This window comes from Mustela erminea, chromosome 6 (genome assembly GCF_009829155.1).
Source record: "Mustela erminea isolate mMusErm1 chromosome 6, mMusErm1.Pri, whole genome shotgun sequence".
Classification (NCBI taxonomy): domain Eukaryota; kingdom Metazoa; phylum Chordata; class Mammalia; order Carnivora; family Mustelidae; genus Mustela; species Mustela erminea.
Genome location: NC_045619.1, coordinates 97,567,592 through 97,594,406, shown reverse-complemented (window position 1 = coordinate 97,594,406; position 26,815 = coordinate 97,567,592). Strand labels below are relative to the sequence as shown.

At 36.1% G+C, this 26,815-nt stretch overlaps 1 protein-coding gene across 3 annotated transcripts in view; it reads left to right on the top strand.

Moving 5' to 3' along the window:
- The window catches only part of TAFA2 (TAFA chemokine like family member 2), a 468,681-nt gene extending 442,120 nt beyond the window's left edge, over nucleotides 1-26,561 (top strand). For 2 of the 3 annotated variants that reach the window (XM_032348831.1, XM_032348832.1), the window contains exon 5: nucleotides 24,401-26,561. In XM_032348831.1, coding sequence (XP_032204722.1) covers nucleotides 24,401-24,412 — 12 coding nt within the window. In that variant the 3' untranslated portion in view covers nucleotides 24,413-26,561. Of the gene's footprint in view, nucleotides 1-8,605; nucleotides 8,850-24,400 lie in introns of all 3 variants that reach the window. The other variant, XM_032348830.1, reaches the window with a different exon arrangement.
- The last annotated feature ends 254 nt before the right edge of the window (nucleotides 26,562-26,815 follow it).

Here is a 26,815-nt window from a genome sequence, read left to right as displayed (position 1 = left end):
ACTTCATCAAGACCAAAAGCTTCTGCACCACAAAGGAAATAGCCAACAAAACAAAGAGGCAGCCCAGAGAATGGGAGAAGATATTTGCAAATGACAGTACAAAGGGCTGATATCCAAGATCTATAAAGAACTCCTCAAACTCAACACCCACAAATAATCACATCAAAAAATTGGCAGAAGTCATGAACAGACACTTCTCCAAAGAAGACATACAAATGGCTATCAGACACATGAAAAAATGTTCATCATCATTAGCCATCAGGGAATTTCAGATCAAAACCACATTGAAATACCAAGTTATGTCAGTTAGAATGGCCAAAATTAACAAGACAGGAAATAAGTGTTGGAGAGTATGTGGAGAAAGGGCAACCCTCTTACACTCTTGGTGAGAATGCAGGTTGGTGCAGCCACTTTGGAAAACAGTGTGGAGATTCCTTAAGAAATTAAATATAGAGCTACCCTATGACCCTGCAATTGCATTACTGGATATTTACTCTCAAGATACAGATATAGTGAAAAGAAGGGCCATATGTACCCTGATGTTCATAGCAGCAATGGCCACAATTGCCAAACTGTGGAAAGACCCAAGATGCCCTTCAACAAACGAATGGATAAAGAAGATATAATCCATATATACAATGGAATATTATGCCTCCATCAGAAAGGATGAATACTCAACTTCTGTATCAATATGGATGGGACAGGAGGAGATTACGCTGAGTGAAATAAGTCAAGCAGAGAGAGTCAATTATCATATGGTTTCACTTGTGGAGCACAAGGAATAACATGGAGGACATTAGGAGAAGGAAAGGAGAAGTCAGTTGGGGGAAATCAGAGGGGGAGATGAACTGTGAGAGACTGTGGAGTCTGAGAAACAAACTGAGCATTTTGGAAGGGAGGGGGGTGGGGGGATGGGTAAGCCTGGTGGTGTGAATTAAGGAGGACATGTACTGCATGGAGCACTGGGTGTGGTGTATAAACAATGAATCTTGTGCCACTGAAAAAATAAATAAAAAGAAAGTTGTTAATAGGCTTATAAAATGGGCCAGCTTTTTCAAAACTCAAACATGAACATTATTATTTCAAGTAGTCAGCCTTATTAAATAAACACTAATGTAGAGATAGGTCAAGTTTCCCTTATTACCTCCATTCATATTTAAACATGGGCTTTAAAAAGCACCAGTTCTTCAAAGGTTGGTCTGTATACCTATTCCTTTTTGGATTAGCTACTGAAAGATCATGCTAGAAAGGAACCATAGAGATGTAGTATGTGGATTCTAGAGTCTGTAATGGTAACAGGATGTGCCATTCCAGGTACCTATCACAGATGGGCCTCATGAAAACTGTTTTATTAATGACTTGTAAAGGAAGATTTATGCCACAGGAGCAGAAATAGTTTCTCCCTTACAGCCACCAGAAAATGGTGAGGATTCTTGAGGACTTATCAGAGCTACCAAATGAAGGAGGCAATTTTTTTTCCCTGAACATTGCAATTATTGTCTTTTACTCAACTGGTATTGTACATCCACTGTTCCAATTCAAAGACAGTCTCACAAAAAGTTTCCTTTTATGGTTAAAGGTTTTATTCACTTGAGAGAGACATGTTATGCTCAGGTTTATGTGCTAGGTTTGTGGGTTATTCTTTTTTTTTTTTAAGCTTTTTGTACTTATTTGCCTATGGCAATTTAAGATGAGCCTAGCTTAGAGTAGTTGGTACAGCAGTAAAGTACTCTTTTTTTGAATGCTGAGCTACTCTTGCCAATTTTGCTATTACTAATACAACATTAATGTTCTTACTAAATCACAAAAACACCAAGTAGAAACTGATGCTGAAAGTGTTTATAGATATTCAGCAATTAGCAGAGGCTAGTAATCTTATTTATGGAATAACAAATAAAACCTAAGTGATTTTTTTAACCTCAGTACATTTCAAACAAAATGTGTTATATATAGGTTTTTTCCTTTTAAGAAAGGAAAAAAATTGTGTTAGACCTTATGTGCATAATATACCCCCTTTATAATTTATCCTGACTCTAGTATAACCTTTGAAAATAAAACAGACTTGGCTCAGGCAATGTATAGCTTGGAAAAGACAACTATAGTATCAGAGAGCAGGAAATGCCTCCATACCTAATGCTTTATTACACAATTAGAGTTCATACAATAGAATAAAGAGAATACTAAGTGTATAAACTTCTGATTTTGAAAATATTTATTTCCAAGTACTGTTTACAAGTGTTTAGGTGTTGGCATTTGTTGTCTTCTCATTGTAGGCATTATTGCAGTTAACCTTCATAGTAGTGTAATGAGATAAAGACCATCTCCATGTATAGGAAAATAAACAGGTTTTTTGTAGTGAAATAACAGGGCGACATACTTAATAAATACCCAAGTCAGAATAAGCCCATAGCTGGATGATACCTTTAACCCATGCTCTTTATCATTACTTACTAATTACTGCCTGCCTGATTCTCTGAAAATCTTAAATTCATCATCATCATCAGTAGATGAACATTCAATATATGTAGGACCCACTACTCTTTGTTTGTTTTTTTCCAATTTATTTTCTTTTCAGTGTTCCGGCATTCATTGTTTATGCATCACACCCAGTGCTCCATTCAATACATGCCCTCCATACTACCCACCATCAAGCTCACCCAACCCCTCACCCCTCTCTCCTCCAAAACCCTCAGTTTGACCCACTACATTTAGGGAACTTTTAATTACTCATGGTAAAGAGAAGAAAAAAAATTAGGGGAAATTGAAATTCACAATGATTATTTTTCAATTTTAGGCAAAATTAGGAAAATGCCATTATAACTTTTCATTATGATGTAACAGAAATAAGAAAAAATACCAGCAAATGAACCCTATACTTAAAAGAATGTTCGTGTTTTAAAATAGATCTAGATTTTGTGAGAAGTCTATTTTGACCTCTTTCTTATAATGAATCTTCTATCTCAAAGGTAATAGTGTGTGCCATGGCTTTAATTGGATTCTGAGTTCATGACCTTGGATTACAATAGTAACCGATAATATTATAGTCAGTCTTTAACATTACAACCTCAGTGTCTCATTTTTATGATGGAAAAGTTGAAGAAGTTAGTATAGAACTATATCTAGGAACTCTTTCTCAATGCCAGCCTTAAAAATTTATTAGCAACTTGATGTGATTTAATAGGTTTCAGAAATGTTTTATGCTTCAAGAAATGTTCACTTTTTGCCGATCACAGTGGCTGAAATTCCTGTACTGGAGAATCATACATTTATAGAATTAAGATTTCAACACTCAGGAATTATTTACTAAAACTGAAACTTTCACAACAAGAATAATTACTCTATATGGATGAAGATACAATTTATTGTCCATAAAAGGACATATTTCCAAGATAAATCCAACAGGAAGCCAGGACAATAGGTGAAAATCAGGACTATTACTCAAACGGAAAAATACAGTAACCTCAAGTGTAAGTAACAACTTACGTTTTGAGCATTAGATGCTAGTAAATCTGAAAATAAGACTCAATCTAAATATGAATGTTATGCAGAGGTATTATGCAGGTAGGATACCAAAGATAAATTTCAAATATTACCTAATTTAGTGGATGACTAATCAATACCAAGTTTATCAGTAAAATTGAACTCCTGAAACTTAACTTTCACTTTCAGTAAGTGTTGTTTAGTAGTATTATCCAACTTCTCCATCTTCCCCTTCCCCAAAAGGGGACTGAATAGCTTAACAAAATGTAAGATGGTATACTTGGAGGCACTGGAAGCCAAGAAGAGAAGAGAAGAGTTTCTGGTCCCGGATTTCGGTAGGAGGAAGACCAAGAGAGATTTGTCCAGTTTTAGGAGTTACTTAACCTATGAAGTAATTGTCCGTGTCAGAGGGAGTACAAAAGGTGGAAAAAGAGGAGAGGAAAAAGAAATCAAGAATGAATAGAACAAACAGAGTTCTTGGTATATTTTAACAAACATTTATCAGTGACTAGACCAAATGTAAAAGGCTTAAATGATCTACTTAAAAGGCAAATAAGTGCAAGGATTATTACTCGGGATCAAAAGGTCAAAACACAAATATATGCAAATTAGCAAGGGTAATAGTGTGTGCCATGCATCTAAATTACAAGTATGGAAAACTAAAAGTGTGAAAATAAATAGAAAACATACATTTATGCCAACCCTAACCTAAAGAAAGTAGATATAATGATATTAATAGCAAAGAAGAATGTGGCAAAATTATTGCTAAGGAGGAACATATTTCCTAATGATAAAAGGTATAATTTTTCATGAGGAGACTACATGATAAGTGACTTTTTGGTTACATTAGTGCTTGCATGCTACTTTCATTTTTACCAGAATTAGTAAAAATTAAATTCTCACTATGGTCAAGCAGTATCATAAACACTGAACACATATTACTTTACTTGATCCTCACAACCACCCCAGAGGATAGGCTTATTATTATCTTCATTTTATACATGAGGTCTTTTTCCACATGAGAATGAGAAATAAGGAGGTTTCCCAAAACTACATAGCTCATAAGCAATGGAGTGGGGACTAAACCCAGGCAGTTTGGTCTCCAACTTATAATGATAAATATTTGAATAGGAAAATATTTAAATGGATCTGATAATTTTTAGCTTCCTCTCTGCTACACATTTCAAACCAGTTTGCATTGGATAGGGTGGTGCCTAAAAGGCTCTTTTCCTTCTGCTTCAGTAATCCATTTAGATTCTTCTTTATCTCATCTCTTCAGAACCCCCTAAAAGCAGAGATAGACTATTTTTTTCTCATGACTGGCCTCACATTCCTCTGGAACTTCATTACCCCAAGAACAAATAGAGAGTTTGGGGAGGAGACATCCCTTCAAAGGAAAAGCTAAATGCTACAGTGAAGGGAAGAGTGTTCTTCTTTTTCTAGATTGTTTTCCTAAACTAGGGTATGTCTCAATCTAGCTAGAGTATAAGGGAATTTAAGTCAAGCATTGAGGAATTCTTTGCCAACAGTCAAAGAATGTGCCAGTAAGTCATGTGCCAGAAAAAACGTTTGGCTTCCTGTACACACATAGACTGGTTCACTGGTTTCCTTATGTTAAACTTTGTAAATCTCACTGTCTGAAAAGAAAGAACAGCAGCTTCCAGGGCTTTAAAAAAAAAAAAAAGTCATGTGTTCATTCAGGGTCTATCAGTTCTGCATTCCAGGAATGAGACTTGGAAGGAGGAAGGTATGCAGCATGTGTGTTTCTAGTTCCTTTTTTTGTGTACTCACATGAGAACAAGGACCGTATCTCCTTTTGCCCCATCCTCAGTAGGTAACCATAGAGGGAACAACAATATTTGTAGAACAAAGAAATTGATGAATGAATAACACCTGTGACCTCATCTCCTACTATTCTCTCCTTGTGTGCTCTGTTGCTACCACACCACCCTCCTTTCCTGTCTCAGGTCATTCACACATGTTGTTCCCTCCGTCTAAAATTCCCTTTCCCCAACCATTAGCTTGACTGACTCTCACCGCTGTAGGTTTTTACTGGTCTTATTTCTCAGCAACTGTCTATGCTAACTACCTCAAACATCCTTCTTTTCCTCTTGACCCTACTTTTCTCCTGCCATGGCCTAATATATTGGAAAAAAAAATATTTATTGTGTCTTTTGTTTGCCTCTCCAGACTGTTGATTCATAGGAGTAGTGATTTTTTTCACACCCAGGACAGTGTCTGCTACTGAGGATGTGTTCAATCAATGTTAGTCAAGTGAGGGAATGGAAGAACCAGATGTGCAGGACCTATTTCACTAGGTTTGAAGCCCCAGAATAAGGATCTCAGTCCCCCGACTATCACTTGCTGCTTAGATGCATCTTCCAGAAGTTTCACTTAATTTATCTGAACGTCAGTTTCTTCAACTATAAATTGAAGATAATAGTAATTAGTAACAAGGCCTAATAACCATAAATAGTAAATGGGGATAGTCTAAAGAATAATTTTGAGGGTTATAAGAGAAAACAAATGGCACTAAGTAGCCTATTGATGCCAGCAATTATGATATAAGAGGTGGAGGCTAAAGAAAGGGTGAGGAGGGTTTCAACTCTCCCTGAGGAGAAGGATCAGCGGTCTTTGGCATTCTAGTCTAGACCAGAATATGGAGTCTGCTGCATTTTGCTAAGCAAAAATTAACTTCTCTTTGTCTTTTAAAATACTAGCCTCTTTATTTGGAAAAAAATGGGGGAGGGATCATGGATCCTGAACTAAATATAGAGCATATAATCGGCATATAAGGGAGAGATCGTATGTACATTATTATTGGGGGGGCGGATCAATTGTTGTCGTATTTATTTACTTTATTCTTTTATAAGAAACTTGATGGTATTTCATTTATACCACCACACCTGATGTCAAGCGAGCATGTAATACTTAGGTGTAGGATAATTGTCACTGTGGAGTATTTCATGAGAAAATTCTCCTGACACTGTTAAGCAGCAGTATGAAAATTACTCTAGAGAGGAGTGCATTAAAAAAAATTAGGATAATTTCTAACTGAAATGTTAACTGTAATGAGTATGCCAGAATCAACCTCAATGTATCTATTTGGACATTTTCCACATCCCAAGTGGTTAGTCTAATACCAATTAAAGCATCACACATTGCTATTATCTTCTTGCATTATTATTTTCATGAATTAATTTTGTTTTAAAAATCAGACCTTTTCCAAGTGAGAATAAATTTAAATGCCCGAGGTGCAAATGTGAAACTGATGTCAGGACCCATACATATCTATAATTTCAAAGTCTGAAACCAGAGGATCATGGGAATAATCCTAAAAAAATTTAAGATGGAGGAACTGACCTTTGGGTCACTTAATTGTTCCCTTAGCTATTCACAGAGAATCCAAATGGTAGTTCTATGTTTCTTTCTTGTACAATTATGTATCACTTTCCTCTTATATTCATAACTTCATTTGTCCATTTATCTATCCACCCACCCATCCATCATTTCATTTTTGCAATTTAATAAATATTAGGCATCCTTTGTGTGCCTGGAATGCCTCTTAGCGCAGATGAGCAAAATGCATACTAATATCTTTTTTCTAATACATCATAGTTTAGTGTGAGAAAAAAAGAGATTAATAATCAAAATATGATGAGATAGGTCTTAGATGTATGGACAGAGTGCTGACTGGATGAATCACAAAGGTTTATGAATTATGAAGTGGTAACATTTCTTCTGAGACTGGAAAGAAGAGCATTTCAGGCAAAGATAAGATAAAAGATATACAAAGATAAGGAGATAGGAATGGGCACATCAAGTCCTGTGAGTATTAATATGACTAGAGCAGAGCCTGTGTCTCTCTGAAGGGAGAGAGGAAGGTAGGTGGGTTGATATGAACTCCAGCTTCATTCTTTGTCACATATATCTTTGGTAAGTCATGACACTGACCTACTTTATGACCGCACTGGCTCCGACCTATGTAGATAAAATCAAGTGATCATGGTGACCAGAACTCAAAAGCTTCATTCTTTCTCAGGCCCTGTTTTAGTCTTACATTTTCCAGTGAGGTAGGGGAGAGATCTAAGCATGATGGGGAAAAGGGTTGTTCTTATTCCTCAAAGACTCCATTTTTTTTTTCTAAATTGGGAAATACTTTTTTATATTAGAACATGATTAATTTTTTTTCTGCTATTGGCCTTAACTGCCCTCAGCTCTTAAATTTATGTAGGAGATGTTTTACTTTGATTCATATTACCAAAACCTTCTCTTAGAAATTACTAGCCACTCCTTCATAAGATTTTAACATTTATTATTGTTATTCATGTTAAGCTCTCAAATAGTAAATTATTCAAATATTTGAAATTCAAATAGTACATGTTTTATATTCCTGGAGTATTTTGGGAAAGAGATAATAAAGAAAAGCTTTGAAAGTCTCTATCCAGAAAATGTCATAAATTACAACTGAAAAGTATCATGGATCCCATTCAGATTGTTAATGAGGATCACATAGTTGATGAGCAGATAATAACAAAGCTGACTTGTGAATGCCTATGGGTGGCTAGACCTGTACATAATTTAAATGACTTGGTCCTATTTACCAGCATTAAATTGTGGATGACTCAGGTTCATGCTGTAGAAAAATCATGAGTTACTATAGACATGCATATTTGGGAAAGCCTATGTATGGTTAAGGTAGCAAATATTAAATATTTGAATTATAATTGAATATTACTATATAATACTGGTTGTATAATTCTTTTAACCGTCTATGTCAAAAGGATTGTGTATGGATTTTAAAACTTTTTTACTAAGTTTGTGCAGAATGCTTCCCAAAATATTAACAAGAAAATCTTAGGATTTTTGTATCAATTAGTTTAATAGCTTTTTATTTTAGGCCCCATTTATGAATATGTGTTTTCTGAAATTAAAAAAAGTTCTAAGAGTTTATAATCATCTAGGAGATATGCAAATCTATCTCCATTGTGAACTTTTATGGATGTAAAGGAAATTATTGTCTCTCTGTCCCTTTATATTTGTTGAAATGTTCCCTTTCTCCCAGGTTTGCTTCTTGTAATCATCTGTTGAACAGTGGAGTACCTGACATGTGTTTATTCCTTAGGCAAACGTGTAAAACTCTTCAAGTTCTAATGGAGAAGTAGAAAGAGAAGGTTTCTGCTGTGCCTGATGACAATTTTTGATTTTTCCACTCAAAAAAATTCTGGCTCCACACTGGAGCACTAGTGTGGCGAATCCTAGTGTTGGTCGGATTCTAAGGAAGGGACAGCAGTTTCATTGAGGAGTAAAGATTCAAAACATCTCCTGAAATGAGCTCTCATCTTGGTTGATTTCTCACAGAGCAGCAGGTGTGTACATTGTGTTATAGGACCAACTGTAACCTACTCTTTCTTATAGTTACCATTAGCATTCTAGGTGCTCCTGATTTCAGGGGGAAAGATGAACTTGGTACAGCTTTAGGGATCAGAAGGCAAAGAACTGTCTCAGTTGTTAGTAAGGAAAGGCATTGAATTGTCTTTTATAGGAAGCATCACTCTTTGAACTAATTAGATCCACAAATTAAAACTGCCACAAAGAGGCGACCCTAATATTGTCACCTACAATAGCCCTGCAGTTGACATTGTTTTTCCAGGACTAAGAAATGGATAATACAAAACTTTGGGTCTATTAGTGGACCTCTGTCAGTGTTCAACCAGCCTTTAATGTGGAAATTAGCATGTAAAGTACTGAGCCATCAGGTTTTCACTGAATCTCTGTAAACCAAGTGAAGATTGTATTCTTACCTATGGTCCAATCTTTATGTATTTACATTGCCCTATAATTGAATCAGCTATGTCAAACTAGCATCTAAATAATGAGAAATTGCTGAAGATTCACATTTTGATCAATTTTGAATTTGAAACTATAGAACTGTGACAAGTATTCTAAAACCAAAAGCAAGAACAAGTATTCTAAAACCAAAAAACAAGACAAGAACCAGGGAAGAATATAACTGAGAAGTAGAAGGGAAAAAACAAAGCACCCAGTATATTAAACATCACAGACTATATTATACTGTTTTTCAGAAAATACATTCTAGTTTTTCAACTTACAGAAGGTGATTTTTTTTTTTTTCCCAAAGATCTACCACACATGGTAGGATCATCTCTAAATGTAATATTATGGAAAAGGATAGGGATGAGGGTGCATGTGCTACTTCAGCCTTGGTACTATCTTGGTACAAGTTCTAACAAATTCTTCTCCAAGTGACAGCAACATATTCTTTATTCAGACAGGTAGCTCAAGGAAAGATTGTGACTAAGAATGATTTGCATTTGTAACTCACACTAGCCGGAAGTTCAGAAAAAATGCTGCTCTTAGTAATCTCTAGGCCACTCAGAAGAGTTTCTTCCATGTTTCAGCCCTTCTCCCCAACCCCACTTATCCTAAATTTTGAGCACAGTTCATACTGCTTAATTCTGCTAGCCCTCATACACAGTGAAGTTGAAGTTCTTGAGAAATGTAATACTTTAGCAGATAGATTTAAACTTCTCAAGTAAGGCTTTAAGTCAGAAAGTTGATTAAAACTATCAATTCAAATTAGGCCTTTATAAATTAGAGTGGAGTCTAAAAAACTGAACTTAATATCAAATTTGGCAGGTAAAGTAATTTCCAATTGAGTTCAAAATCTCAATTGTCTCTAAAAGTCTGAACTATACTGGTATATGAAATAATATTTTTAATTCTACTCAGATTTCTTCCAAGTATTCAAAATAATTGTTTCCCTCTTTTAAGGACTTTCCAATGTTTTTAAGTGAAACATAACTGGATCCCAATGTCCTTGTCTTTCAGAATGATCTTAATTTTGGGGGTCATTTTCCACCTGGAATAAACACAAGTTGTGAACAGGGATGGGAAGAGGAAAGTTTTAAATTTCCTTAATATCCCAAAGGAATTTATTAACTACCCAGAGAAAACTTGGGGAATTTATTTATTTATTTATTTTGGTGCTAGCAGTGAATGTCATCTGGACAGAATTAGTTGATCTGCTTGGGAGTAGAAGAATGTGCACAAATGGCAACACAAACAGTCATCGGCTGTCATGAGTCACATAGAAGAGTTCATGGCAGGTGCACTGTACAGCTTTCAGAGTTCTGAGAAATAGCGCAGGTCCATCTGTTCAAAAGATTCATTTCCAGTCAAGATCTTCATTTATACAGCATAGGAAGCTGAGAGCCATCGACAGATGTTGTATTTGTGGTAAAAGCTTACTAGTTGTGCATTCTAATATAATGAGTAGGCTTCTTAGAAAAATGGAGTCTACACAGTGATTATACCATCATTGCACTTGGGTAATCTGAATAAAGTTTTATCTCATTTGGAAATAATGCTTCTTAAGAAAAGTCAGAGTAGTCTGGGGATAGAAAGGATTAAGAAGCTCACTGAGTGCAACAGACTCCCTCAGTAAACAGGAACCCTGGAGATTCAGAGATTTTTAACTGACTTGTCCAGTGTGCTTAGACTAGCAGGAAGCAATACTAGTATAAACTCTTATCAGAATAAGGCCACTCCTCTTCCTGAAACTGTGGCATGAAAATCCAACAGTTTTTATGGCTATAGGAATCACATTGCTAAGAAAGCAAAATACAGTCTTAGTTTATTTTGTATATAGTTGAGTAGATTTATGAAAATGATTCTTACATCATTGCCTTACAGTGCCTCATGCTGTCTGGTCAGCTTACTCTTGAAGGATTATTTTAGACCAACAGGAGTCTTTCATTTTGTAATACCTCATTATATAAGGTGCTTTAAGATAGGACAATTACATTCACATACATTTATGACCAGCTCAATGGCTGCTTTTCTCTAGTTTAAATGAGAAAACCTGCTACTGCCGAGTAACGATGTTTTAATTGCACATTCAGTACACCAACACTAAGCAAGAGCTTAATTCATGTACTTGTAAGAACTACATTAAAAAAATACAACTTGGCAAAGAAGCAGATCTATTCCAAGCAAAGGGAAAGTTCATTCAAATCAGATTTTAGGATTATAAAGGTTTTCTATCTTTCCTTTTACTTTTATCAGATAAGTTAATTTACTTATCAGAATGTTAGTTTGATTGTTGCCTGTTGTGATGCCATGAAACAGCTGTATTATAAAGACTGGACAGGCATTGCATTTAAACCTACCACCTCCTTTTGGAAATACTGCCACATATTTATTCCTTGCCTTCCAACTGTTTAAATATTGCTCATCAGTCCAAAAATAAATGTTTCTCCAATAACATGGGTATTTACTATAAATTCAACATGTTTTTATGAAATTCACTTGTAATGTTCATAATGCATTGTCTGTTCTATTATTGTGTGTATAGGACCCATTATATATTTACAGGAATGTAAATATTGCTCAATAGTTTCTTATAACAAGATTTTAATAGCCACATTCGAGGAAAAGATTATTTTTCTGAATTAAGCTAAAGTGATAAGATTCACATTGATGCTGTGGAAATGGCAGTGATTTCACAAGTTTATGTAGACTGGCAAACTGAACAACTGGGATTTTAAAAAATCTGGAATATGGGATAGAACTCAATATAGAACAATATCAGCAGAATCATCAATAACAAATAAGGAAATTTATGAATCTGCGTTTTGTTTTGGCATAATTATACCACATTTATTTTTTAAGTCTAGATGGCTATAGTGTTATTTTTGTAAATATTTGTTCTGTATGCAAAGTCTGATAGCAGCTGGCCCATTAAAAAGACAAAGTAAGAATGAAAAAGAATGGATTATGTGTCTATAAACACTAGTAATGTATGATCAGAAATATCAGGGGCAAAAACTAGGAATTCAGTGCATTCAGAGGGCTAGAAATGTATGTGTGTGTATACATAATATGTAATAATAATTACCATACTTAGTGTTTATTATGTGCCTGGCACTGTTCTAAGCACCTGACCTATTTGCTTATTTGCTCCTCAGTTCACACAACTCTATGATGTAGGTACTAATACTATCCCTGTTTTACTCAAGGTCACACACTGAGTTATCAGCAGAACTGAGCACTGAACCTAGGAAGCCTGGCTTCAGGTACATTCCTTTTAACCACTACTCCATATCAACTCATCTGAAAAGAGTCTCACTCCCAAAGTAGGCCCAAACAGTGATACTTCCCTCTTAATATGACTTTTATGACTAGTAAGAATACAAAATGAATAACTGCACATCAGTTTCTATAAGACTGATGTATAAGTTTCTATAAGACTGATAATTCAAAAATTAACTTAAAATCAATACTTACACTGCAAGCAGCAGTAATGTCCCCCTCCAATAATTATTCTATGTATCACCTTTCATGTAGAGTTTGGGAATTACCACCACTATCACCAGTTATTTAAGAAGCATTTACCTGGACACTTTGGAAGGATTATCTGATTTAACCACAACAGCAAATGCATGGGGTCTGGTAATATCATTCTCGTATTTTATCAAGGAAGACTAGGCTCAAGGAGTTCAAATAACTTATTCAGCCCCGCAGTATGAGAAATTGCTAAGGAAGAGTTCTGAACCTGGGCTGCACGTTCATGCCTCTCATCATAGCATGTTGCCTCCTACTGATACCTCAGGTGGCAGGCCTTGAGCAGGGAAAAAGGAATATTTTAAGAACTTTACAAAATCATGTTTTACACTTGGGACAGGATAGATTCTTTAATTTCCATTGTAGCCTAATTTAGCTTCACTAGAAGATGGACAGAGGACACTGCATAATGTTCAAAATATACAATAAAAACAGTACAAAGCAGCTGACTTAATTTCATATTTAACTAATGTTATATATGTCATTACCTGGTTTTGTTTTCCCTAATTAGAACATGATCCTAGCACAAATTTTTGAGAAATCTCATCAGGATCCTATAATAGATTTGTTAGATTGGGAAAAACAAATGGAGAGGTTTTTTAAAAAGGGGGCTAATCCGTAAAGGATTAGTGCTTTTTGCTTAATATTAGCAGGTTAGCTCCATCCTGGTGGGTCATTACCAAGATAGCTTTGTGCTTGTGACTAGAAAAGCTGCCATTACTATTATTATTATTACTGTTATTATTATTACCTTTTGCCTGTGTTCAGCTGTCAAGTATTTTCACTTGCCCAATTGGTAGCACAAGTTTACATAAAAGAACAGTTGTGTGAAGCATTGCCTTTGGAAAGGCAAATTCACTAGGTGGTGATTAAAATGGATGAGAGGGCACCTGGGTGGCTCAGTTGGTTAAATGTCTGCGTTTGGCTCAGGTCATGATCCCAGGGTCTTGGGATCCAGTCCCCAACAGGCTCTCTGCTCAGTAGAGAGTTATTATTATCTCCCTCTGCGTGCCAATTATATCTCCCTCTGCCTGCCAATCTGCCTACTTGTGTTCTCTATCTCTGTCAAATAAATAAATAAAATCTTTTAAAAATATAAATAAATAGAACCTATGAAGCTCAGGGCACAACTGTAATGATCATTTCCTCCTTCATGCAGTATTCTATATCAACTGCCCTCAGAACCAGAAGACAGTACATTCATGGTAGCAAATGCTATTTCTTATCCTGTAAAGATTGTTTTATTGCACTTCCTGCTTTTAGTTACTGAAAAGATGCTGAAAACCATCTGTACAAGCTGCCACTTTTTATTTACTATTTGGCCTCTACCAAAAGATATGGCTTGAGTGAGAGAGAGCAATATTTAAGTTCTAAAAATAAGGCAATGTTTAATGTGGTGTGTTAAAAAATTAATTTAAAATAAGTACAATAGAGGTGCAAGATGGCAGAGGAGTAGGAGACAAATATAATCAGATCCCAGGAGTTCAGCTAGTTCAAACCATTCTATACACCTACAAACTCAACAGGAGATCAAAGAGAAGAAGAGCACCAATTCTAGGAACAGAAAATCAACGACTTTCTGGAAGGTAGGACATGCAGAGAAGTGAATCCCAAGTGACAGGAAGATAGACCATGGTGGGAGGGGCCAGCTCCCCATAAGTGAGAATGCAGTGGAGCACAAAATTAAAACTTTTAGAAGCCTGCTCCACTGAGGCTAAGTGGGGGGTGGCGACCTCGCCAGGACAGTGTGGTCTGGGGACCTGCAGGGACACAAAAAGACCAGGGATGTCTGAGTGTGGCAGAGCTTACCAGGTATTGGGGTGGAAAGCTGGTTGCAGAGATGGAGTCGAACGGGGGCTCTCAGCTCGGGATTTCCTTAAACCATAATCCAAGTCACAGTTGGACCACTGCACCTCGAGCAGGACCCCACAGGCAGCACCTCCTTACTCCTCAGGGAAGAGTGGCATAAGAGCATACTGCAGGCATCTACTGGGTTTGGAGATTCCAAATGAGGCCATGCACCGGAGACAGAAACGCTCAGTCACAGGCTAGGTGAACTCGGGAGTTTGGCCGGAGACCAGGGAGACAGGAGGCATTGTCGGCTTTTCTCTGAGTGTGCATTGAGGAGCGGGGCCCTGAGTTCTCAGCCCCTATGGGGCCAGAGAATAGGAGGCCACCATTTTCATTCCTGCCCTCCAAAGCTATATGAAAGCATTCAGGGAACAAAAGAGTGAACCCGAGCACATTACATAGCCTGGCCCCTGGCAAAGGTGATGCAATTCTGCCTCGGGCAAACAAAGACATTTGAGAATCACTGCAACAGGCCCCTCCCACCAGAAGATCAGCAAGAACATCCAGCCAAGATCAAGTTCATCAATGAATGAGAACTGCAGAACTCCAGGGCTATGGGAAAGCAACACACAGAGTTCATGGCTTTTTCCCCATGATCCTTTAGTCTTTCAAAGTAAAATTTTTTAAATTTTATTTTTTTCTTATGCTATTTTCTTAATTTTTCCTCTTTCCCATTTTAATGTTTTTAAACTATTTTAACTTATCTTATGTTTTTAAAAATCTTATTTAAATTTTCATTGTTATAGTCATATTTTATCCTTTCATTGTATTTAACCTTATTTTTTGTATACATATAGGGTTTTATTTTTTCTTTAAATTTGGGATACCATTTCTCCTAATAGATCAAATATACCCTGAATCTAGTGCATGGCTTTGTTCCAGTCTCCAGCCTGATTACATTCTTTCCTCTTTCTTTGAACCAACTAATCAATTCCTTTTTTAGAATCTTTTTAAATTTTCATCTTTACACTCATATTCCATCCCTTCATTGTTTTAACCCTTATTTTGGTATATATGTAAGTTTTTCTTTCTTTAAAATTTTGAGAGGCAGTTTCTTCTAGCAGACCAAAATACACTCAAAATCAAGTGTGTGGCTCTGTTCTATTAACTGGTTAAAAAAAAAATATATATATATATATGATTCCTCGCCCCCCTTTTCCGCCTTTCTTCTACCCCTGGTTGGTTTCAGGTCTCTTCTGATTTGGTTAGTGTATATTTTTGGGGGATCATTGCTACCCTTTTAGTATTTTGTTCTCTCATTCATCTATTCTTATCTGGGTAAAGTGACACAGTAGAAAAACACCACACACACAAAAAAAGAGCAAGAGGCAGTACTGACTGCTAGGGACCTAATCAGATTAATACAGACATTAGTAATATGTCAAAACTAGAGTTCAGAATGATGATTATCAAGGTGCTAGCTGGGCTCAAAAAAAGCATGGAAGATATTAGAGAATCCCTTTCTGGGGAAATAAAATCCCTTTCTGGAGAAATAACAAAAATCCAACCAACTTTAAATCAAAAAAGCTATTAATGATGGACAATTAAAAATGGAGGCTCTTACTGCTAGGTTAGATGAGGCAGAAGAAAGAATTAGTTATATAGAAGACCAAATGATGGAGAATAAAGAAGCTGAGCAAAAGAGACACAAACAACTACTGGACCACGAGGGGAGAATAGGAGAGCAAAATGATACCATAAGATGATACAATATTAAAATAATTGGGATTCTAGATGAAGAAGAAAGAGAGAGGGGCAGCAGGTATATGGGAGCAAATTATAGTAGAGAATTTCCCTAATTTGGCAAAGGGAATAAGCATCAAATTCCAAGAGGCACAGAGAACCCCACTCAAAATCAATCAAAATAGGTCCATACACCATCATCTAAGTGTAAAATTTACAAGTCTCAGTGACAAAGAGAAAATCCTAAAAGCAGCTCAGGAATAGAGGTCTGTAACATATAATGGTAGAAATATTAGATTGGCAGCAGACCTATCCACAAAGACCTGCAGGCCAGAAACGGCTGGCATGATATATTCAGAGCACTAAATGAGAAAAATATGCAGCCAAGAATACTGTATCCAGCTAGGCTGTCATTGAAAAGAGAAGGAGAGATAAAAAGCTTCCAGGACAAACAAAAATTAAAAGAATTTGCAAACACCAAACCAGCCCTACAGGAAATATTGAAAGGGGTCCTCGAAGCAAAGAGAGAACCTAAAAGTAGTAGACGAGAAAGGAATACAGGCTATATACAGTAACAGTCACCTTACAGGAAATTCAATGGCATTATGTTCGTATCTTTCAGGAGTTATCCTGAATGTAAATGGGCTAAACGCCCCAATCAAAAGACACAGGGTATCAGAATGGATGAAAAACAAGACCCATCAATATGCTCTCTACAAGAAACTCATTTTAGACCCAAAGACTCCTCTAGATTTAAAGTGATGAGGTGGAAAACAATTTATCATGCTAATGAACATCAAAGAAAGCTGCGGTGTTAATCCTTATATCAGATAAATTAGATTTTAAGCCAAAGACTATAAGAGTTGAGGAAGGACACTATATCATACTTAAAGGGTCTGTCCAGCAAGAAGATCTAACAATTTTAAATACCTATGCCCCTAACATGGGAACAGCCAATTATATAAACCAATTAATAACAAAATCAAAGAAACATATCAACAATAATATAATAATATTAGAGGACTTTAACACCCCCCTCATTGAAAAGGACAGATCATCCAAGCAAAAGATCAACAAGGAAATAAAGGCTTTAAATGATACACTGGAGCTGATGGACATCACAGATATATTCATAACTTTCCATCCCAAAACAACAGAATAGACATTCTTCTCTACTGCACATGGAACATTCTTCAGAATAGATCACATGCTGGGTCACAAATCAGGTCTCAAATGGTACCAAAAGACTGGGATCATTCCCTGCATATTGTCAGACCACAATGCACTGAAACTAGAACTCAATCACAAAAGGAAAGCTGGAAAGAACTCAAATACATGGAGGCTAAAGAGCATCCTACTAAAGACTGAATGGGTCAACTAGGAAATTAAAGAATAAAAAAAATTCATGGAAACAAATGAAAATGAAAACACAACTGTTCAAAATCTTTGGGACACAGCAAAGGTGGTCCTGAGAGGAAATATATAGAAATACAAGCCTTTCTCAAGAAACGAGAAAGGTCTCAAGTACACAACCTAATCCTACACCTAGAGGAGCAGGAGAAAAAACAGCAAAGAAAGCCTAAACCCAGTAGGAGAAGAGAAATAATAAAGACTGACCAGAAATCAATGAAATAGAAACCAAAAAACAGTAGAACAAATCAACAAAACTAGGAGCTGGTTCTTTGAAAGAATTAATAAGATTGATAAATCCCTGGCCAGAGTTATCCAAAAGAAAAGAGAAACGACCCAAATTAATAAAATCATGAAAGAGGAGAGATCACAACCAACACCAAAGAAATACAAACAATTATAAGAACATGTTATAAGCAACTATACATCAGCAAATTTGACAGTCTGGAAGAAATGGATGCATTCCTAGAGACATAAAAACTACCAAAACTGAACCAGGAAGAAATTAAAAACCTGAACAGACTCATAACCAGTAAGGAGATTAAACCAGTCATCAAAAACAAGAGCCCAGCGCCAGACAGCTTCCCAGGGGAATTCCACTAAACATTTAAAGAAGAATTAATACCTATTCTCCTGAAACTGTTCAAAAAAATAGAAATGGAAGGAAAACTTCCAAACTCATTTTATGAATCCAGCATTACCTTGATGCCAAAACCTTGATGCCAAAAAGGAGAATTACAGGGGTGCCTGGGTGGCTCAGTGGGTCAAGCCTCTGCCTTCAGCTCAGGTCATGATCTCAGGGTCCTGGGATTGAGTCCCCCATCAGGCTCTTTGCTTGGCTGGGAACCTGCTTCCTTCTCCTCCTCTCTCTCTGCCTACTTGTGATTGCTCTCTGTCAAATAAGTAAATAAAATCTTTAAAAAAGGAGAATTACAGACTAATATCCTTGATGAACATGGATGCAAAAACTCTCACCAAAATATTAGCCAGTAGGACACAACAGTACATTGAAAGGATTATTAACCACTACCACGTGGGATTTATTCCTCAGCTGCCAGGTTGGTTTAACGTCTGCAAATCAATAAATGTGATACATTAATAAAAGAAAGAACAAGAACCATTTGATACTATCAATAGATGCAGAGAAAGCATTTGACAAAGTACAGCATCCTTTCTTGATCAAAACTCTTCACAGTGTAGGGATAGAGGGAACATATCTCAATACCATCAAAGCCATCTATGAAAAACCCACAGTAAATATAATTCTCAATGGGGAATAACTGAGAGCTAAGGTCAGGAACAAGGCAGGGATGCCCACTATCACCACTGCTATTCAACATAGTACTAGAAGTCCTACCCTCAGCAATCAGACAACAAAAATAAATAAAGGCATCCAAATCGGCAAAGAAGTCAAACTCTCACTCTTTGCAAATGATAGGATACTGTATGCAGAAAACCCAAAAGACTCCACTCCAAAACTGCTAGAACTCATATAGGAATTCAGTAAAGTGGCAGGATATAAAATCAATGCACGGAAATCAGTTGCATTTCTATACACCAACAGCAAGACAGAGGAAAGAGAAATTAAAAAGTCGATCCCATTTACAACTGCACCCAAAAACCATAAGATACCTAGGAATAAATCTAACCAAAGAGGCAAAGAATCTATACTCAGAAAACTATAAAGTACTCATGAAGCAAATTGAAGAAGACATAAAGAAATGGAAAAACATTCCATGTTCACGGATTGGAAGAACAAATATTGTGAAAATGTCTATGCTACCTAGAGCAATCTGTACATTTAATGCAGTCCCTATGAAAATACCATGAATTTTTTTCAAAGAAATGGAACAAATAATCCTAAAACTTATATGGAACCAGAAAAGACCCCATATAGCCAGAGGAATGTGAAAAACAAACAAACAACAAACAAACAACAAAGTTGGTGGAATCATAATTCCAGACTTCATGGTCTATTACAAAGCTGTATTCATCAGGACAGTATGGTACTGGCACAAAAACAGACATATAGATCAATGAAACAGAATAGAGAGCCCATAAATGGATCCTCATCTCTATGGTCAACTAATCTTTGACAAAGCAGGAAAGAATGTCCAATGGAAAGAAGACAATCTCTTCAACAAATGGTGTTGGGAAAATTGGATGGGCACATGCATAGGAATGAAACTGGACCATTTCCTTATACCACACACAAAAGTAGACTCAAAATGGATGAAGGATCTCAGTGTGAGAAAGGAATCCATCAAAATTCTTGAGGAGAACTCAGGCAGCAACCTCTTCCACTTCAGCCACAGCAACTTCTTCATAGAAACAATACCAAAGGCAAGGGAAGCAAGGGCAAAAATAAACTATTGGGACTTCATCAAGTTCAAAAACTTTTGCACAGCAAAGGAAAAAGTCAACAAAACCAAAAGACAACCGACAGAATGGGAGAAGATATTTGCAAATGACATATCAGATAAAGGGCTAGTATCCAAAATCTATAAAGAACTTATCAAACTCAACACCCAAGGAACAAATAATCCAATCAGGAAATGCGCAGAAGACATGAACAGACATTTCTGCAAAGAAGACATCCAGGTGGCCAACAAACACATGAAAAAGTGCTCCACATCACTTGGCATCAGGGAAATACAAATCAAAACCACACTGAGATACCACCTCACACCAGTCAGAAAGGTTAAAATTAACAAGTCAGAAAACGACAGATGTTGGCGAGGATGCGGAGAAAGGGGAAACCTCCTACACTGTTGGTGGGAAAGCAAGTTGGTGCAGCCACTCTGGAAAACAGTATGGAGGTTCCTTAAAAAGTTTTAAATAGAGCTATCCTATGTCCTTGCAGTAACACTACTAGGTATTTACCCTAAAGATACATGTATTGATCTGAAGGGGTTTGTGCACCTGAATGTTTATAGAAGCAATGTCCATAATAGCCAAACTATGGAAAGAGCCTAGATGTCCATCAACAGATGAATGGATAAAGAAGATAAGGTATACATATATAATGGAATACTATGCAGCCATCAAAAGATACAAAAACTTGCCATTTGCAATGACGTGTATGGAAATGGAGGGTATTATGCTAAGCGTAATAAGTCAATCAGAGAAAGACAATTATCATTGATCTCTCTGATATGAGGAATTTGAGAAGCAGTGTGGGGTCATGGAGAGTAGGGAGAGAAAAAAATGAAGCAAGATGGGATCAAGAGGGAGACAGTCCATAAGGGACTCTTAATCTCGGGAAACAAACTGAGGGTTGCTGGGTGGGTGGGGGATAGGGATAGGGTGGCTGAGTTATGGACATGGGTGAGGGATGTGCTATTTTGAGTGCTGTGAAATCCGTTAAGCCTGATGATTCACAGACCTGTACCCCTGGGGCAAATAATACATTATATGTTAATTAAAAATAATAATAATTAAAAAAACAAGAGCAATATTTTTAAATGTTAGATTGCATTAATGTTGCTTCAACAACCCTTACATATCAGGAAAGAGTCAAATGGCACTTGTTTTCCAACAAGCATGCCAGAATTTTAATTTGAGTAACTTGGCCTTTTTTGCTAAAGTATATGAATCATAAAAGTGTTGATTTTTTGTTGTATTTTAGACAATTTCACTTTAAATATTACTATTTCTTGTGTATTAGGTGATTAAAATTGGTGATAATATACATATATTCAGAATCATCCTTTGTTTTTCAATCTTTGGTTTTGCCATTTCACTTGGTACAAATATGGAGGTTGTCAAAGAGGGGGCGGAGTTGTGCTCACAGGTGCCCATATTTTGCATTACATTGGAAAGGACAAGTGATTACTTAGCCTTTTCCTTGAGAGTTTCTCTAATTTGACTAAATGTCTGCTAGTATGATCTTCTCATTGTACCTTAGTGACTCTCTTGTTAAAGATTTGTGCATTAGAAAAAACACAAAACTTTTATTATACTACCTCAGAGTTGGTGTTTTTGTAAACATCATCATATCCTCACAGCAACTCCGTGAGGCTAACAGGATTATCCCCTTTCTACATACAGGGAAACTGAGGGTCTGAGAGGTGGTATGATGTCTCCACTGTGCCTATGAGTACTACATTCTGACCTTAGCCTAGAACTCCACATGTCACACCACAATTACTTGATCAGAGTAACATACAAAAATGAAATTGAAAACAAATAGCCCAGTTAAACCCTGTCTTTATCTCATTAAAGGTGCAAGGATATTTTTAAGGTTAATAAACTAGGACTAGTTTGTAAAACTGCAGAAAAAAGTCATTTCAATCATGTTTTGATCTATGTTAGACAATTCTTTTTTTTTTTTTTTTTAAATTTTATTTATTTATTTGACAGAGAGAAATCACAAGTAGGCAGAGAGAGAGGAGGAAGCAGGCTCCCTGCTGAGCAGAGAGCCCGATGCGGGCCTCGATCCCAGGACCCTGAGATCATGACCTGAGCCGAAGGCAGCGGCTTAACCCACTGAGCCACCCAGGCGCCCTATGTTAGACAATTCTTTTAGTCATGTTTAAATTTTAATTTTTGAGAAATTATTTTAGCTGCTACAAACAGAGTAAAAATGTATCTTTATGATATTCTTAGGATATGCATTGTATATATGTGTTTATGTGTATACGTGTATGTTTCTGAGATGGGGGAAAATTTGTTCCAGTACATAAACCTTTGGTATTGTACTATAAATGTGTCTATTTTAAAAATTATATGAAAAACAAAGCTTTAATATATAGTTGAGAGACTCACTCCCCAGCTTTATATAAACTAGCAGGATGAAATACTTAGCTTGGAATGAAGATAGAAGAATGCATCTACCATACCCACGAAGAGATTTCTTAGAACTAGGGTTTGAAATGACACAGGAGGACAGGCCACGTGCTCCCATGGGGTCACGGCACCATGTCCTTCCAGCTGCCTGTGCTGAGTCCCTGCAGAGGCTAACCCATTTGTTCTCTCTTAGTCTCTCAATTCGTCTCTTTTCTTTGCACTAGTTTTGGAAATACAGTCTCTTACCATGCTTTTTGAGTCTTCCTACCAAAAGAAGAATCTCCAGGAAAGACAAGTGGATCTGCTCAGGCAATGGCCATCAAAGTTGTGTTAAATCAGTATTTATCAAGAAAGTTTATCCTAAAGAGTTTGTATTTTTCATAATGATCAGCTATCTCCATTGACAACCTCTGACATAATGTCTGTAGAAAAAGTCATATTTACTTTCCATGGTGCTCTTAACATTCACACTCAGACTGGGAGCCATTCACAGAACTATAAAATGAAAAATCGAAAGTGAGATTGCTGCCCTACCTAAATAGCCCCTGCTCCCAGCATCTCTGGAGGTGAGCAGGCCCCTTCTGTGTTTGGTCCTTCCATCCTCAGTTCCATACCTCCCATAGTTCCTCTGTGGATGGGAGTAAGAAGCTTTAAATATGCAAGCAGAGGCTCCTTCCTTGGGCAGGATAGCTGACCAAAGAGACATAAATAAGATGGCTGCTTCCACACAGAAAATAATTGTTTTTGAATTTATAGCTTCCTTTGAGACTGGGTGTGGTAGAGCCAGAGTTAGATTATTTTACTTAATGTTTCTCTTTCTTATAGTTGATCAAAAAACAACAAAACAAACAAAACCTTTCCTTAAATATATTATGAAAGGATAATTATATAATTTGATGGAATAAAACCAAAGTATCCACAGTAACTTTCAAGAATTCACCTTTTATTATAACCATTGCTTAAAAAGAAGTTATGCAACTCTAAGTACCTTGGTATTAGAGTATACCTAGGAATTCACTGGCACAGCAGAAATCCATGTATCATCTATCCATATATCATCTACATGTATGCATACAGATTGATCTACATAGGTATCAGGTATTCCACATGTTTACTTCTTTTTCCCATACAGAGTCTTTGGACCTAAATAGGTGTGAGAAGCCAGTGTGAATCTCCCTTAGTAATATTTATTATAGCATCAATAATACTAATCAATTTCGATAATTTCTGGACACTTTTAAAACTTAGTGAAATAGTTTACAATCACTGTTTTTCTCCCCAGATATTTATTTCTCCTTATAGTTATTTTTTCTGAAATCTGATGGAGTCAAATAAGCCCTCAAGTTTTAAATTATTTCAAGAATGGATTTTATAGAGCCAATGCCCAAGGACTTTCTTGAAGATGTGGTCTGATTTTATTCCTATGAACTAAGGTCTTTCTTTACTGAGGCCTGGCATAGAGTGTTTATGATCTCTGGATTCTATCCTTCAAGACTTTACAAAGAACAAAGATTCCAGAATCATTCTTTGAATTGAGACATGTAGCATCACCAGTTAAGATCTTCCTGGTCACAGCTGCAGTCATTTGGATAGTTGTGCAAGTGGCACTAAAAATACTGTGAAAGGATTAAGAAAAAAAAACTTGTATATTTTTTTATAAGGTGGCAACATCTGAATATGCTAGTCCTTTAAAATTCAACAATTTATTTGATACAGCAAATACTACCATTTTGAGTTATTAATTTCTAATACTAAATTGTGTTTGCAGTTTTAAGATCATAGCCTTCTTATAAAATGATTGTATTTTCTTCTTCCTTTGTAGGTAACCCATTAACAAAGGATAAATCAAGTGATCCTCAAGCCTGATTACATTGAACATATGCACAGAAACTTAATTCCTGAGGTGATCTTGAAGGGAGATTTTTATATCACTCACAAGAGGCACTGCAGAGTCTCATTTCCAAGGGATTTCATGGCTCGTAATCAGCCTCTTCTTGAAACCGAGACTTTTAAAAAGTCAGACATGAACTTCTATGTCATGAAGATTTTGTCAGATTTGAACTGTGTTCAACTTGTAAAATTGCACTTGCTAAGAGAATTTGAATTTGCCATCTGAAGAGCTGGTGTTTCCAGGTGATGTCAGAAACACTCACCTTTATGGTTCTTGGCCTCAAGTGTGACTGTTTTTCTTGCTTCTGAAAGTCGGCCAAGTGCACCGGCCTGCAGCCATGGATGTGTTCCTGGGTCTGGTCCTGTGTTCATTGGCTGGTGGGACTGCACCCGTCTTTACTGACATTTTCTTTGTGAACTTCTCCTCTGGCATGGTGTAGACTGAGATGATTTTATTTGTAACCTAACCTTGGAGCTCTGAAAGCCTACATGTTTTAACATCTTAAAGTTGCTTTTGTTAAAGGAATGGAAATATATATCCATTGATAATAATTATTGTTGGCAAGTAATAGTTATCTGAATACATCAATCATATAAGAATGTATAGACAAGCTGACATGTTTCCCCAAGGCTAACATACTACTGCAGCTCTCTGTCAGTTACATAGGTAGTAGTTAGAACTGAATTTCCATTTTCATTATATGCTATTTTGTACTTCTAGAGTACTCTCCCTCTTGGTTGTTTTGTTTTGTTTTTTAAGTGGGCTTTTTCTTTTGTTTATATTTACTTTTTCCCTTCACAGAAATCAGCAGTAAGCAGTCGAGTATGTAGGTAGCCTTCAGTTTCAAAAAATCGCCAGGGATGCATGTGGATTTCTGATTTCTTAGCTTGAGAGTTATTCACTTAAGATTTCTTCTAGTAAATTTTTTTTAACTGTCCTATCATTTTAATAGACTGTCCCTTGCTCGCTCCCAATGACTGTTTGAATGCTTATATATTTGTTTGTTCAGTCTGTTAATAGAATTGTTCATTTTCCTTGGTCTTGAATTTATAAATATTTGCTTATAGTTGTCCCATTCAAACAATTTCTTAGGTCAGTTTCTGTCCACAGTTTTGTAGTCATTTTAACATTTTTTTGTTTTTCAGTTCTACAGGAAAGTCTTACAAATATTTAAAAGCCTTAAACATGTATGTACTTTTTTTCTAAGTTATTAGAGAATGTATAATTTTATACTACATTTATTTTATTTCACTTGTTATGTGAAGGTAGAGAAGAATTGAAAATGCATAGCCATTCTGTAATAATATTGTGTAAATGTATAGTTGAAGGGTTGTAACCAGAGAGACTTCTTTGTTTACTCATCTTAACCTAATAGGAAGATACTTCAGAAATTGTCCTATTAGAAGTTCCATTATGTTAGAAAAAATGTGACCATCTTTCATAATTTTAAAACTCACTGACATGGTCAATTAAGTCTATGCTGGTTTCCATGATGGAGGCTGACATACCTTGGAGAGTTTTGGTCTGTTAGTTGGCAACGAATTTCAAAGACCAGTACATTACCCAGAATGTCTTCTGGGCAGAAAAACTGAAAATGTAAAATATGTCAAAAGTCAAATTTGTAAAGTATACTTTGGACAGTGAACCAAAGTGTATTGCCCCACAAGTCCATAGGATGAAATGACTTCCTCCCTCTATGTTAGTTATACATAAAATTAATTAGATGACTCTGAGTGGATTTTGCAATAGTTCAAGACTGTATGAATTCAGAAAGAAAAAAATAACAATTGTGCTGGAATTTTTGCATCAATTGTAACAGCATTAATTTCTTTGGGGCAAAGTAGAAACCTGTATTATTTTGGAAATTATGAATTTGTCCTCGGTTTGTTTGAAATTGTACATCATGCTTCTCATTTTTTTTTTAACTGAGTCCTTTAAAACAACACTGGAAATTCTGTATTATATACAAGTGTAACACATGCATATCAATAGAAAAAAATAAATGGAATTTCAAATATACTAACTAGATTATCCCCAGTAGATTAATGTTGTGACTATTAAGAAAAGGTAAATAAAATTGGGATATAAAATGGACTCTCTTCATGAGTTACATTTGGAGAATCTGTTTTCTAGTGTTTTATTTCAAAAGTACTTCAGTTACTATCCAGAAAAACCTCTGAATTCATAGAGCTGACATAAATTCTTCAGTTTAACTTTTAATAAAAATGCATGACAACTCTTGCCATTTACACAAGGTTCTAATACTTGGTTTGTTTCTTTGCTAGGAAACAATTGAAAGAGATATATTTACACTTGTGCTATTATTTGTCCATATCTTGACTATGA